The 14,556-nt window shown below is 36.3% G+C and overlaps 1 protein-coding gene across 11 annotated transcripts in view; it reads left to right on the forward strand.

Annotated features, from left to right (window-relative positions):
* PHTF2 (putative homeodomain transcription factor 2) overlaps positions 1-14,556 on the forward strand; it is a 168,459-nt gene that overhangs the window by 69,264 nt on the left and 84,639 nt on the right. For 10 of the 11 annotated variants that reach the window (XM_067746052.1, XM_067746044.1, XM_067746049.1 and 7 more), the window contains 3 exons: positions 546-710; positions 10,963-11,149; positions 12,992-13,147. In XM_067746052.1, coding sequence (XP_067602153.1) covers positions 546-710; positions 10,963-11,149; positions 12,992-13,147 — 508 coding nt within the window. The remainder of the gene's footprint in view (positions 1-545; positions 711-10,962; positions 11,150-12,991; positions 13,148-14,556) is intronic. The other variant, XM_067746055.1, reaches the window with a different exon arrangement.

Here is a 14,556-nt window from a genome sequence, read left to right on the forward strand (position 1 = left end):
CTCTTTGACTAAGTAAGCATAGCAAGTCTTACTGGCCACTTAGCACAATGGAGTTCTGTTTTAAGGGTCTTTGGGAGCAATTCCTCTTTTGAATATTGTTCCTAAGAGATTGTGACATTTGCAGTTTTGGGATATTGAGATTTAAGCCCTCTTTATTTTGAAAAAACATAATACCTCATTAGATAAATAGCACTGCTGATCACACAGATTACAATTCTCTCCAATTTACATTTTCTTTTCTTCATCTGCCAGTAGGTGGCATTTAAATAGTGAAGGAATGCTTTTGTAAATATCTGTCCAATGCTGTCCTTACAACGTAATGTCCACTGACCTGTCAGTATGAGCAAGGAACAATACCTTAACATTTATAGAAATTGGCCTTGAATATATACTTAATATTTGGCATAACTTTTATCCAGCAATCTGAATTTTACTATGTATTAAAGTTCCTGTGTTTATGTTTAGCAAATTTTTAAATGTACTACCGAGAAAGTGGTTGTTAAAATTTTAAAGCTACCTTCCACTCTTAATCTCTTCTAATGAAGGAAATTAAGAAAAGCAGCCCATTTGGAAGTACATAGGGAAGGAGATGGTTCTAGTACCACAGATAACACACAGGAGGGAGCAGTTCAGAGCCACGGTACAAGCACCGCTTACAGCGTTGGCGCTGTCTTCAGAGATCTCTGGCATGCTGCTTTCTTTTTATCAGGGTTTGTATTTATTCAAGACTTCATATGGCATAGAAATGCACTATCCCTTTTCTGGCACTCCAGTCTCAGGTAATGAGTACTAATGACTTTAAATATGACAGCCCTATTATGGATTTTATTTTGATAAGTTATAATGCTATAGGTAATGAAAAATAGAGACCATAAAAATTTACTTTGATATATATGTAAATACATCTATATGAGAATGAATATATACCATCAAAGTATATTCAGTTAGGATTTTTTGGTTTTAGTTTCTTTTGTGATTTCTCAAGCACTATTTTATTTCTATTAAATTGGGTATTTTATTTTTATCGGCACTATAGGTAAAATTGGCTTTCTTAATACAGCATGTGAGTTGTATGACTTTTTTTAGCCTCAATTATCTAAAATAAAACATATAGATATTGTTATTTGAAAGAATAAAATATATACTATAATATGAAATTCTGTTTTTGTACTTTGGGTTTTTTGTTTAGTTTGTACCATAATAAAAATTTACCAAAACTGATGAAAGTTGAAATCAAGAAAAGGGATACTGCAAGTAATTATTTACGGTCACTTTTGTTAACTTCTCTACTAATATCATTGTTTTATCAGTTTGTGATTGTGCTCTTATGATAAAGTTTATCATGCATTATACAATTTTAAGCAGTTGTATCGTGGCATATTCTTATTGATTGTAATTTTGGGGGAAATTTTCCCAAATTTTAATATTGATAGTTTGCAGTAATGTGGCATTAAGTTGATTCTCTGACTTTTTCAGCCACTTAGTCTTCTTCCAGAGAAGATACAGGTTTGGTTTTGTTTTTTGCTTTTTGTGGGAATTTTTTTGGCCGCACAGCGCTGGCATGTGGAATCTTCGTTCCCCAACCAGAGGTCGTACCTGCACCCCCTGCATTGGAAGCACAGAATCTTAACTACTGGGCGGCCAGGGAAATCCCTGTTTTGTTTTGTTTTTAACTTGGGTTGGATTCTGTCTCTCTCTCTCTCTCTTTGTTAGTCTTTTTTTTTAATGTATGTAAATAGCTCTACTTTCTGACAGTAAAGATATGATAGTTTTATCACCGCAGAGTCAATTTCTTAAACATTTCTCAAGACTTTCTGTTAAGCAATTATAAATAGCATAGTGGATATGTTTTGCTTTGGGGGGATCATTTAGTTGTTTTCATTGTCTGAAACTGGTGTTGTATTATTATGTAGTATTCAGAATCCTCCTAAATTAACAGGTTGGTGCCTTTAGAATTCTACCATGTTTCTCTAGTCAAACGAGTTTCAGAGTTTAATTTTCCTCTTTTGGGGCTGTAGCATGACCTTGACTACTACTAATTGATATTATAATGGCTAAATCCCTTTGGATTTATTCCCTTTAATCATGACAACTATAATCTAAATGTTTTTAAAGATGCAGTATTTTCAGCTGTCTCATTTGCGACCTAGTTTGCCAGCATATGAATGAGACTGTTTTAAATATTGGGTACAAAAAGATCTTAAAAATGTTAGTTTTAGAAGTTCTAAACTGAGTTCTGGAATCTTGATGATGTCTTGGTGTTTCAGGCTTTGATAAATCAGAAAGGGCTTAAACTGAAATATCAACTGAGACTTAAAATTGTTTCTGGTGATAACAAGTTGAAAAGCTGGATGCTTCCATTAAGGTATCTGAATTAGTATAACTGATGAGAAAATAAATGCATAACCACACAAATATCTAAGCTTTGTATTTGGTGACTTGATGGTCTTCTAGATGTTAGAATGAAAACTACCATTTTTAACATCCTGTATTTATATGGTGGAAAGGCCCTACTTATTATCATCTCTAAGTTCATTTCATTCTCAAGATAAAACTATTCTTTTTAAAATAAGGCATAGTATTTCTTATTTGAAAAAAATTGGGAATTATTGTAAAGGGATTCTACAAACCTGAGAAAACTAAGGCAAACAAAGTATCAATTAGAAAAGATGTAGAAATCGACTGTATTTCCTAAGGATTTAGCCCTTTAATATCAGTTAATTGTCTTAAATTAGCATAATTATAGTTGCTACTAGAAAGATTAAATAGGAAGAATTACCTCTAGATTGTGGGGCTTTCCTGGTGGTTAAGAATCCGCCTGCCAATGCAGGGGACAGAGGTTCACCTCTGGTCCGGGCAGATCCCACATGCCATGGAGCAACTAAGCCCATGCACCACAACCACTGAGCCTGCACTCTAGAGCCCGCGAGACACAACTACTGAAGCCCACGCACCTAGAGCCAGTGCTCTGCAACAAGAGAAGCCACCGCAATGAGAAGCCCACGCACCACAATGAAGAGTACCCCTTGCTCGTGCAACTAGAGAAAGCCCATGCACAGCAACGAAGACCCAACACAGCCAAAAATAAATAAATATTTAAAAGAGTAGATTTTACATCTCTTCAGCATAATACCTATCTCAAAATTCAAATGGATCCTAAGTACTCTTTCATGTCCTTTAAGATTCATTTGATGATCACAATATCATTAAAACAAAGTCAGTAGAAATTATGCTCTTTTTTGAGTAGAAAAAGTAACTTATATAAATTGACTTGGTGAATTAGAGACAGATATCAGAATAAAACGAGGTTACTTGTTAATTCCTATGTGTGACTGACCTACCTTGAAGATTTCTGTTCTGTTTAGCTTCCGTATTTGCTGTTTTTAACACTAAAGTGAAAATTAGATTCAGTAAATTGATTTTCTTCACAGAATGGAGTATACTGCATAAAATAAGTTAAAATGGTATGCAGTTCCACCAGAAATTTTTGATACAGGGATTAAAATTTGGTTTTCACTAACTGTAGTTTAAAAAGTTCAGTCATTTAAGCTATAGACTGGGTGAAGGTCTATTGGATGTCTTCCACAGACAAGGATGAAGACCGTGTAAATGCCAATATATCCCAGATTTTTAAGGCCACAACTAGATAACTTACTAAATTTGCTAGAGTCACTGTATTTTAGAGTTGGACTGGTCCTAAAAAGATTACAGGTACTATAAATAAACCCAATTTGATACACACCTCTGAAACTTATGTATGGCAGAGGATACTTAGAGAAACACAGGGTCCCAAAAGTCTTTGAAGGGCTATATTAGCATGTAATCAAGGTGTATGCATAGCTCCAGATAGCAGTGATGGTTATATGTAGGCCCCTGTGTCATTTTCTTATATCTGAGATTTTATGCATTTTGTTTCTCTAACCTCCTCTCCTCCTTGATTCCTAACCTTGTGCAAATGAGAGCAAGGCCAGAAATTTCATACTATGTTCTAGAACAAGAGTTATCTGCTGCTGTTAACTTCCCCCTAGCAACTCTAATGTCCTTTAATACTGAAAGGATGATCTTCAGTTGGCTCAATTTGTATACCTCTGAATATTTTTGAGAGCACCAACAAATACTTCCAACGCTTTTGCCATGGCAGGACAGAGTATCATGAGTGTTCTTGATTACCTGACTAGGTTTTTAAATATAGAAACACAGTGGTTTTCATGTTTGACACAATACATTTGATATATATATATATATATATTTATATTTATATTTATATTTATATTTATATATATATTTTTTTTGCGGTACGCGGGCCTCTCACTGTTGTGGCCTCTCCCGTTGCGGAGCACATGCTCCGGACGCACAGGCTCAGTGGCCATGGCTCACGGGCCCAGCCGCTCCGCGGCATGTGGAATCTTCCCGGACCGGGGCACAAACCCGTGTCCCCTGCATCGGCAGGCGGACTCTCAACCACTGCGCCACCAGGGAAGCCCTTGGCTAAAGTTTTTATGTGAAAAAATTCAGTTTTATAATTTACTTATGGTGTAGATTGTACATTTATTTGCATTTTTTTAGGAAAGAATCAAATTGTCTCTCACTATATCTCACAAAGGAACTAGGGTAATTATACTACATGTAAAGTCATGTCCTCCTAAGAGTATTTTTGACATAGAGCTACCCTTCTTGAATGTCAAGCATAATACTTTAAAGAAAATTTTACACAGGTCATGCCATCCAAAGATTCAAGTGTTAATTAGTTATTAGCTAGTTATAAAACTATAAGCCATGACCATGGCAGTGAAATTGCACATTGTATCTTTGCAAATGCTTTTTGTTCAGAATCCAGTGCAGCATTATATAAATGCTGAACCACTATGTTGTACACCTGAAACTAATATAATATTGTATATCAACTCTACTTCAATTTTAAAAAAATCCAAATGCAGGAAATACTGTTTCTGTCATGGAATACATAAAATCATAGTAGACTTGTATGTCTCCATTTTCGACATACTACTAACCTCACGGCCCAGGTGCCTGTGACTCATAGTGTTTGGGTTGGTCTAAGAAACTATTGTTAACTCTGGTTTTATTAAGTGAGTGTGTTATATGCATAAAGTGTAGCTATCAAAAGGTAAGAACTTTCTGTGGATAATACTAAAAAGTACCATTTCTTTCTATATTGTAGGACAGTAATTCCTAACCAGCTTCTTTATATCCTGCTTTTGTTTTTGATAGGGAATGATGATTTAGAATCATGTGTTTATTTTAAAATCAAAGTGCTGTTAATATTGAATCACTATGCTGTAAAAAAAAAAAAAAATACAATTACAAAAAAAAATGCAATTACAAAAAAAACCCCACTAAATTCTCCCCTGAGAAGGAGGAAATTCTATTAAATGATCCCCTGCCCCCCAAAAAAAGAAAGGAAAAAAATCAAAATATTTAGCTCGCTTCAGTTTATTTTTTTTTTTATTTTATTTTTTTTGCGGTACGCGGGCCTCTCACTGTTGTGGCCTCTTCCGTTGTGGAGCACAGGCTCCCGACGCGCAGGCTCAGCGGCCATGGCTCACGGGCCCAGCAGCTCCGCGGCATGTGGGATCTTCCCCGACCGGGGCACAAACCCGTGTCCCCTGCATCAGCAGGCGGACTCTCAACCACTGCGCCACCTGGGAAGCCCCAGTTTATTTTTTTTTTTTTACATATTTTTCAGTTCACTTAAATAGAAGTTACTTCCCTTTAAAAAATATACTCTAAGTAGAATTTCACAATATATATATTTAAAATATAAATCTCTCACTCCCACTGTCTTTCCCTAATAACTTTACGCCCTTTTGTAAGGGAATGGGAAGAATTACTTAAACATATGAGTCTTGGTAAACTATGTTCCTTTTGAGAAATTAATATAATTCTGTGAAGTTCTTACTTTCAGCAATTAATGACAATATGAATGATATAGCAATCAGTGGTAAAACTAAACCTTGCCTGGAGCAGTCACAATTTTTGACCCTCTTTAACCTGCTTTATTGGAACTTAGCCCTCCTACATTTTCTCCTGTCAGCATGTCCCTGATGCTCAGATCTAAAGTAATCAGTTTGTACCTTTAAAAATATATAATTTTATTTTGAAACAATTTCAAACTTACAGAAATGTTGAGAGAACAGTGCAAAGAACTCCCATATATCTTCCCCCAGAGATCCAGTTCAGTTCTGTTAATTGTCCCTATTTATCCTTTACAGCAAAAGGATCAATCTGGGATCATGTGCCACATCCAGGGGTCATGTCTTGTCTCCTTCATTGTGGGACAGACTTCAGTCTTTCCTCAAGTTTCATGTTTTTCACAGTTTTGAAGATACAGAGCAGTCACTTTGTAGAATGTCTATTAATTTGGGTTTGTGCACGTGGTTTTCTGGATCTAGCTCCAAGTGACTTGTGAGAGCTGAATATGTATATCTCTTCCCAATGCTGTCTTCAGCGTTGTCAGTTGGTATTTGAAATTGGCCATGGTAGGATTATTTACACCATGGGAATAAGGGAACACTATAAACAAGAGCTTTTTACCCCTGGATAGCTGGTTGTTCAACATTTAGCAGCATATCACTGAGTTGGTAGTGTGATATTTCTTCATAATTAAACCCAGTTATGCATTTTTGGCAGCAATATCATTGCATCCTGTTAGGTGGCAAACTATGTAGATTTGTTCCCTTACTAGTGATATTTATATGAATCACTTGATTAAGATAGTGTCTGCTATATTTCTCCATTATAAATTTATTTATTTTTTCCTTTATAATCAACAAATGTCCTATGTGGAGCTGCATTAACTATAAAAATAACCTATTTCTCATCCCACCTTCACCTTCTGGTTTTAGTATCCATTGATGATTCTTGCTTGAATTATTATTATGGTGGTTGCCAAATGATGGTAATGTTTCTAACTCTATCGTTCCTTCTACATTTATTACTTGGCATTCTACTTTACGGAAGAGCTTTCCCTTAATTATTTACTTATGGATTTCTATTTTTTTCAATTTGTTGCTGTCATTATTTATTTTGTTATTAGATTGGCTTCAATTTGGCCAGGGGAGCCCCTTTGAGCAGTTTCTTTGTCTTTTTGTCATGTCCTTATCATTCTCTGAACCCTTCCTTACTTTCTGGCACAACAAAATGTTTCCAGCTTCAACTTGTACTTCCACTGCCTCAGGCCTGGAATGAATCACTTCTTCAAGGAGAGTGGTGTATAGAAACCAAGATCTGAATGCTGGATACGCTCATTGCTATTGTGGTGTTGCTACCCTGGGGCCTTCTCAGTGGACAGAGCTAGAAAGTGTGTGTGTGTGTGTGTGTGTGTGTGTGTGTGTGTGTGTGTCCTTTTACATTTATATTTATTTCTTTAGATATAAACCATGAATTTGCAGTGGTAGTTCCAATTCAGATACAATATCACGGAGTTCATTTTATCTTTTCTCCTCTTTATATCTTCCTTCTCTACCACTGAAAAGTCTGGTTCCTATTGTTCTCAATATACTTATTCAATTAATCCTCTGTATGTAGCCCATCTCCCATCCCCTCTGGGCTGCACCTGGCCCCCTGCCCTAAAATTGCCATCATATGAGTTACCATTACTGGCTGTTGCTGGGCTGTTCCTGCTGTTCCATTCCAACAATGCTTTTGCAAGTGCTGTTATCACCAGCCACTGCCAAGCTGCCTCGATTTGTATTTTGAGCTGCTTTGTAAACTCTGAGGTTGGTACTTACATTTAGTGTTTTCTTTGTTATTTCAGCTTGGTTTGTAAGTTATCTGCACTTAGCAGAAGAGAAGCATCAGATAGCTACTGTAGCTTAGTAACTTTCTGTTCATATCTTCTGATAGTGTTACTTGTACTTCGAGGAGATATTGGGAGAGAGAAACAACCCAGAGAAGATTGGAAGGAGGCAGAGATAAGGAAGAGAGGAAGTAGGGAGGAAGTAGGAGATAGCCGAAAGGTAAATGGAGCGAGTGCTACTAGTACTCTTGCCCCTGGCTTAACATAGTCTTTACTCTGTCCTGGTAAGGAAAGAATACATTCCCCTTAGAAAAATTCTTAAAGCAGCCGTTATTACTGATTCAAAGCCCTTTTCACTAAGCCCGTATCTTTTGGCCCTCTAGGGTTCTGGTTCACTCTGCAAGTTTACAGCTACTTTTTTTTTTGCTTTGACCATTGGCTTCTAGGCCTGTGTTATCAACTGCTTACTGATCTTTCTCAGGATGTTCCCAGGCACTTCAGGTCCAACATTCTATCTTTCTTCCCAAATAAATTTCTCTTCTTGCATATCCTGGCTGATTAATGGTTCTGTTCTATCAACTTTTCAGTCTTCCTTTACCTTATTCACCACCTTCCCCCTCCCTTTCCAGCCCAGTACAGTTTCCATGAAGCTTCATAAATACCTTTCCAGCACACACTTTCACTGTCTTTGAGTTTCTCACATTTTTAAGATATCAAGTAACTTCACTTCCCTTGGTGTTTTTCCACATCTACGTTTTCCACAATATTCAAGGGAGAGGTAAAGGGAACAGTTAATAACTGGTATTTCTATCTCTTTCTTCTCTAGGCAGAGAAGGTCACAGCTTTTCTCTGCACCTTTTATTTTCTCTTTTGCCCTTTCTCCTCTCTATTGTAATTCATTTTCCTCCCTCCCTCTGCCACTCTTAAACGATCTTTGTTCTATGGCTCATTCCCTTAGTCTCTCCATGCCTCTTAGGGTAATATAGAAAGAAAAGGGTCAGAAGATTAGACTTTTGAGTCTTTCAGCTCTGCTGAGGTGTGTTCTTCATAACCAGAAAGCATCAGAGCTCTGTAGAGCATATGGGAGGTATGGCCTGTCTGTCCCCTTTAGTAGTCTTGCAAGAGAAGGTCAGGAAGGAAAGGGGCCTGTTTGTACGAGACAGAAATTTTCTAGGCTTTCATGAGTGTGTTAAGAAGAAATCCTAACAGGCAGTTTTCCAGAGAGTGGGCATTTGGAGGTAGTGTGGAGAATATAATTAACCTCATAGTCAGAAGGTCTGTGTTCTAATGGCAGCTTTGCCTCTAACTGGCTATGTGACCTTAAATAAGTCACTTAGACCTCTTTATATTTCTGATTCCTTGTTTCCAAAATGAATATTTAGCATAGATGAATTCTAAGGTCCTGCACAGTTCTGATAGATTCCAATAGAACTGAGTAACTGTAGTGTTAAAGGTAACATTTTTTCCCCATTTGAAAGTCCTTTTGTTTTTTGAGCTGCCTGAAGGCAATATACTAGTTTTATTTTTCCTGTCTTGCAAAACTGATACTTTGGAGAAAATTCAAGGGAATTTATTTAAGTATAATTAAATACAATTGCTTTTTAGTAATGTTTTATGACAGACTTAATCTGCATTGAGCACATTTTAATTTTATGTGGGATTTACATTATGTTTCTACTAATATTTCTTTTGGATAGCCATTCTTTCACCCACCGTAGTCTCTGAAGAGGACTCTGCAAGCATTTGCCTGTTAATCAAATGGTTTATTATTTTCCATGTTATATTTTTTGTATTGAGAAAAACTTAATACCTATAAATGAAGAACCTCAATTGTAGTCTTTTAGGTACTTGTAAGCTACGTTACTAACATTTTTCTAGAGTATTTCAGTGGGTGAAAGAGGTTACTTCTTTTTCTTTGCGTTCTTTGTTTTTACTTCTTCCATTATGTAGAATCTTGTACAGAGTTTTCCTTTTTTTCATGTGCTTTGTGTTACAAAAGGTCCTGTGTCTCCATTGTATATTAAAATGAATTTATCAGAATATTTATGTATCCATACTAATGGTAAAGTATTTGGGTAAAGGAGAGTATTAAAACTAAGTTAAGGGCTTCCCTGGTGGCACAGTGATTGAGAATCTGCCTGCCGATGCAGGGGACACGGGTTCGAGCCCTGGTCTGGGAAGATCCCACATGCCGCGGAGCAACTGGGCCCGTGAGCCACAACTACTGAGCCTGCGTGTCTGGAGCCTGTGCTCCACAACAAGAGAGGCCGCGGTAGTGAGAGGCCCGCGCACCGCGATGAAGAGCAGCCCCCGCTTGCCACAACTAGAGAAAGCCCTCGCACAGAAACGAAGACCCAACACTGTCAAAAATAAATAAATAAATAAATATTAAAAAAAAAAAACCTAAGTTAAACCACTAATTGCAACTTAATAATTACTGAGGTAGTTCTTTAAAAAATAAGACCTTAAAAATATATTATTAACCATAATAAAATCGCTAAAATTTTGATCCTAGATTTTGCTCAAAGACCAGGTGATTTTTTTTTAAATCATTTTTTAAATAAGTTTATTTATTTATTTATTTATTTATTTTGGCTGCGTTGTGTCTTCGTTGCTGCGCGCAGGCTTTCTCTAGTTGCGGTGAGTGGAGGCTACTCTTGTTGTGGTGCACGGGCTTCTCATTGCAGTGGCTTCTCTTGTTGCAGAGCACGGGCTCTAGGTGCGCGGGTTTCAGTAGTTGTGGCACATGGGCTCAATAGATGTGGTTCGCGGGCTCTAGAGTGCAGGCTCAGTAGTTGTGGCGCATGGGCTTAGTTGCTCCACGGCATGTGGGATCTTCCCGGACCTGGGCTGGAACCCGTGTCCCCTGCATTGGCAGGCGGATTCTTACCCACTCCGCCACCAGGGAAGTCCCGACCAGGTGATTTTGACCAATAATTGTTTGGTAAGTTAGGGCATGTCTCTTAGAATTGCTATTTGTAAGACCTTAAAAGTTATAAAATAAGCTGAAGTAGGACATTGATTTACATGTTTATTTTTTATGATAGATATTATATTTCTGAATTATTTATTGTAAAAATAAGGTAGTGATTAAAATGCTGAGAAATAACTACCAGATTTAATTATTAACAGATCATAATTTCTGCTGGTAACCTATCCAGAATAAGCTAGTCCACATAACATGCTTCACATATTTTCCTTTTTAGATCAAAGAAAGCAAAGAATTCAATTGATAAATCAACTGAGACTGACAATGGCTATGTATCCCTTGATGGGAAAAAGACTGTTAAAAGCAGCGAAGATGGAGTACAAAGCCATGAACCTCAGTGTGAAACTCTTCGAGCAGAAGAGGCAACCTGGAACACAGGAACACTGAGGAACATTCCCAGCAAAGTAAGTGTGATTTTTAAAAGTAATTTGTGTGATTTTATGTTAGTTAATGGGAAGTGACTTAGACATAGTAGTTGCCCTTGAGTATATGTATTTTCTCCAGAATGTGTTCTGTGAGCCTTTACAAATCACACTGATGAAGCTGAAAATCCGATAAAGTAGTGTGAATAAACCTGATTTCTAGTATAACTTGGCACCTTCTGAATTGATTGATGGCTCCAGTTTTTCTGAAATGTTAAAGCACTTTATAATTTATAGTTGATATTTGTTAAACGTTACTTTTTATTTCCCCATTTCTGTGTGTATGTAAGAATTTATTTCAAATGGAACATCTAAATTATTCTAGACACTGAACTAGGACCCTGGTTTTCCATTAATGTTCTCTTTAAGAAAATATTACCTTGTTTTTCCTACCTTTGTTACCTTTGGTGTCAGCACATTTGTTTTGTTTTTAATTTGAAAAAAAGTCTTACTGAAGAAATATTTGCTAAGGATAACAATTGTTTACTTTAGCAGAAGAAGCCCTGGGTTTATTGTAACAAAGCTTAATGTAACATCTTCTTTCTGTTTGTTTACCTGAAGATTTTTGGTTAAATAATCTATTCTTTTTTAATTTAATTAATTTATTTATTTGTTTGTTTTTAATTTTTGGCTGTGTTGGGTCTTTGTTGCTGCGCATGGGCTTTCTCTAGTTGCGGCAAGCAGGGGCTACTCTTCTTTGCGGGGGGCGGGCTTCTCATTGTGGTTTCTCTTGTTGCAGAGCACGGGCTCTAGAGCGCAGGCTCAGTGGTTGTGGCGCATGGGCTTAGCTGTTCCGTTGCATGCGGGATCTTCCCGGGCCAGGGATCGGACTCGTGTCCCCTGCGATGGCAGGCGGATTCTTAACCACTGAGCCACCAGGGAAGCCCAAATAATTTATTCTTTAAAAGCTGTTACAGTAAAAAAAATATATATATATGGTCAAATTAAAAGATGTTACCTTTGTTACATTTAGGAACGTAAGCATGAACATGTGTGTTGAGGAAAGTAAAGGAAGAAAAGAGGATTCTCTATTTTGAGTGAAGTATGTGTTATTGCTTGACAGTACATGTATTTTCAGTACCTGTAGCTATATAATAAATAGCATGGGGCAGCAATGAATCAGAGTCCCTTACTCTGCTTTTAGATTTTTGAGGCATTTAACTCTCTGGTAATGTGAGCCTCACATCACTAGCATCAGTCAACAAATAAATTAAGTTTTTAGTCATGCAGTTTTCAAACACATTTCCAGATATGTATTACCTACTAACGTCATATAAGAGGAACATGAAAGTATCAGTAAAATATCTGCTCTGGAGTCTCTCAGTTTCAGAACTTCTGGAATCTGATTATCTCTAAAAAATCAGTATTTACATGGTGTTGTCTGCCTCATATGTATTTCATTCAGCTACCAGTCACCTCCTCATTGCCTCATAGCCCATTATTAAATCAGTGCTGGTCTTAAGATTGATAGCATTTTTGGTTTGTGAGAATAATGTAATTCATTTTAGGTCTCTCAAGCTTCCTTTAAAGGGTCTCTGTTCTGCTTTTATACTATTTTACTTTCTCAATTTTGTAAGACATTTCAGATCCTTTTGTGAACAGAAATGTCATAGAACAATATTTGACAAATGACTATTGAGTTACTTTAGTCACTGATTTAAGACATTTTTTAGAAAATCAGGTAGTACTAATCAATTACTCTGAGATCTTTAGAGGTATTTGAAGGTATATGTGTATATGTATGTATAATTTAAAATTTTGCAGTTTTAAAGCTGCAAGGTTAGTCAGAAATTACCAACAACTCTTTTTATACTCCTAACCTAGGATACCCAAAGGACAGTAACAAATGTCTCTGATGAAGTCTCCAGTGAAGAAGGTCCAGAAACAGGATACCTATTGCGCCGTCATGCAGACAGGACTTCTGAGAGCATTCTTCGGAATAGAAAGTCACACCATTATAAGAAACATTACCCTAATGAGGTATATACTTTGGCCTTGCATCTGTACATATATATCTATTTTGTATGTTTTTAATTTACAACTTTTTTCAACAAATTTATGATTATTGAAATAGCAGATATTTCCCGTGAATCTCAATATCTTACTGTTATATGATCTGGACTTACAGAGGAGCAGTTTTAGATTAATGTATTTCACACATGATAGCCACACACTTGTATTCATTTTGTGCATTATCTCTGAAGACTCATACATTGAGTTTGTTGTTTCCTTTTAAAGAAGATCCTGGAGAGACAATCTGTGAACTCCTATGTTAGTCTTTTCCACGATTTGAAAGGCTTTATAACTTCTAGATTGTAGCAAAGTTATTATTCTAAGTGACTTCCTTCATGTTACTGTCACCAGTTAAGTCGCCCAGGCTATAAAATTCAATTCCTTTTTCTTCTTGATTCTGTTTTTCTTTGTTAATGTCTGTTTTTCTCCAAACCCTTTTCCAACTTTATCACATCTCTTGAAGTTATTATATCTCTTGAAATATTTAAATAGAAAAAAAATTTCATTCAATTGTATTTTCACATTTTATTCTAAGGACAATACATTGTCTTGCTTGAAGGCACATGAATTACTTTTTACCTCACTTTTTGATAAACATTACCTTCTACTCTTTTTGTACTGTATTAGAATATATATATTTTTTCTTGATGATTTAGGGTCAAACTTGCGAAAAATCTAATATTACGCTGTGCTGGAGTATGAATAGCTTAAGAGTTTTAAGATTAGAAGAGTTACTTTTTCTTTGTACACTCTTCTTTGTGGTTTTATCTCTAGTCAATCTTTCTACGTGACTACAGCTGTTTCTTCTCTCAGTGGCTGCCATTAGAAAGACACTAATGCCAGTATGTCTACTCATTGCCTCTTCATCCACATTATCTGATGTACCGTTTAGTGTTCCTAAGCCAGTTAACCATGCTTGTGAAATTCAAAGTCTTATTCCATGCACAGGTAGAAGTCTGTTGGTCCTGGAAAGAATTCAGGACCTCCAATAGAAGGAGGTCTCCACTCTCCTATAGAATAAATTACTTGGCTTTAGAGGTACTTTTCTCTCCCCTAATCTTTACTTTTCTTGGTTTGCAGCTATATTTTGAAATATTGAGATTCTTGAAGGGCAGACCATTATTCTACTAATCTTAACTTTTAAAAAATAAATGTTTCTTAAAATCTTCCAGATTCCAAGTAAGGCTGATAATTAGCTAGTAGGCATTGGTTGTTTTAAATCTTTTTAAAAATGATATAAAAGATTACTTAAAAATAAAATCTGGTCTTCAAATTCTTCATCTGTGAAGTGAGGAACTTTAGACTAGAAAATATTTAAAAAGCTGTATTTCAGTTCCAAATTTTTTTACTCTCAAGTCAAACCACCTTCAAAGTTG

The sequence above is a fragment of the Pseudorca crassidens genome, chromosome 8 (genome assembly GCF_039906515.1).
Source record: "Pseudorca crassidens isolate mPseCra1 chromosome 8, mPseCra1.hap1, whole genome shotgun sequence".
Lineage (NCBI taxonomy): Eukaryota > Metazoa > Chordata > Mammalia > Artiodactyla > Delphinidae > Pseudorca > Pseudorca crassidens.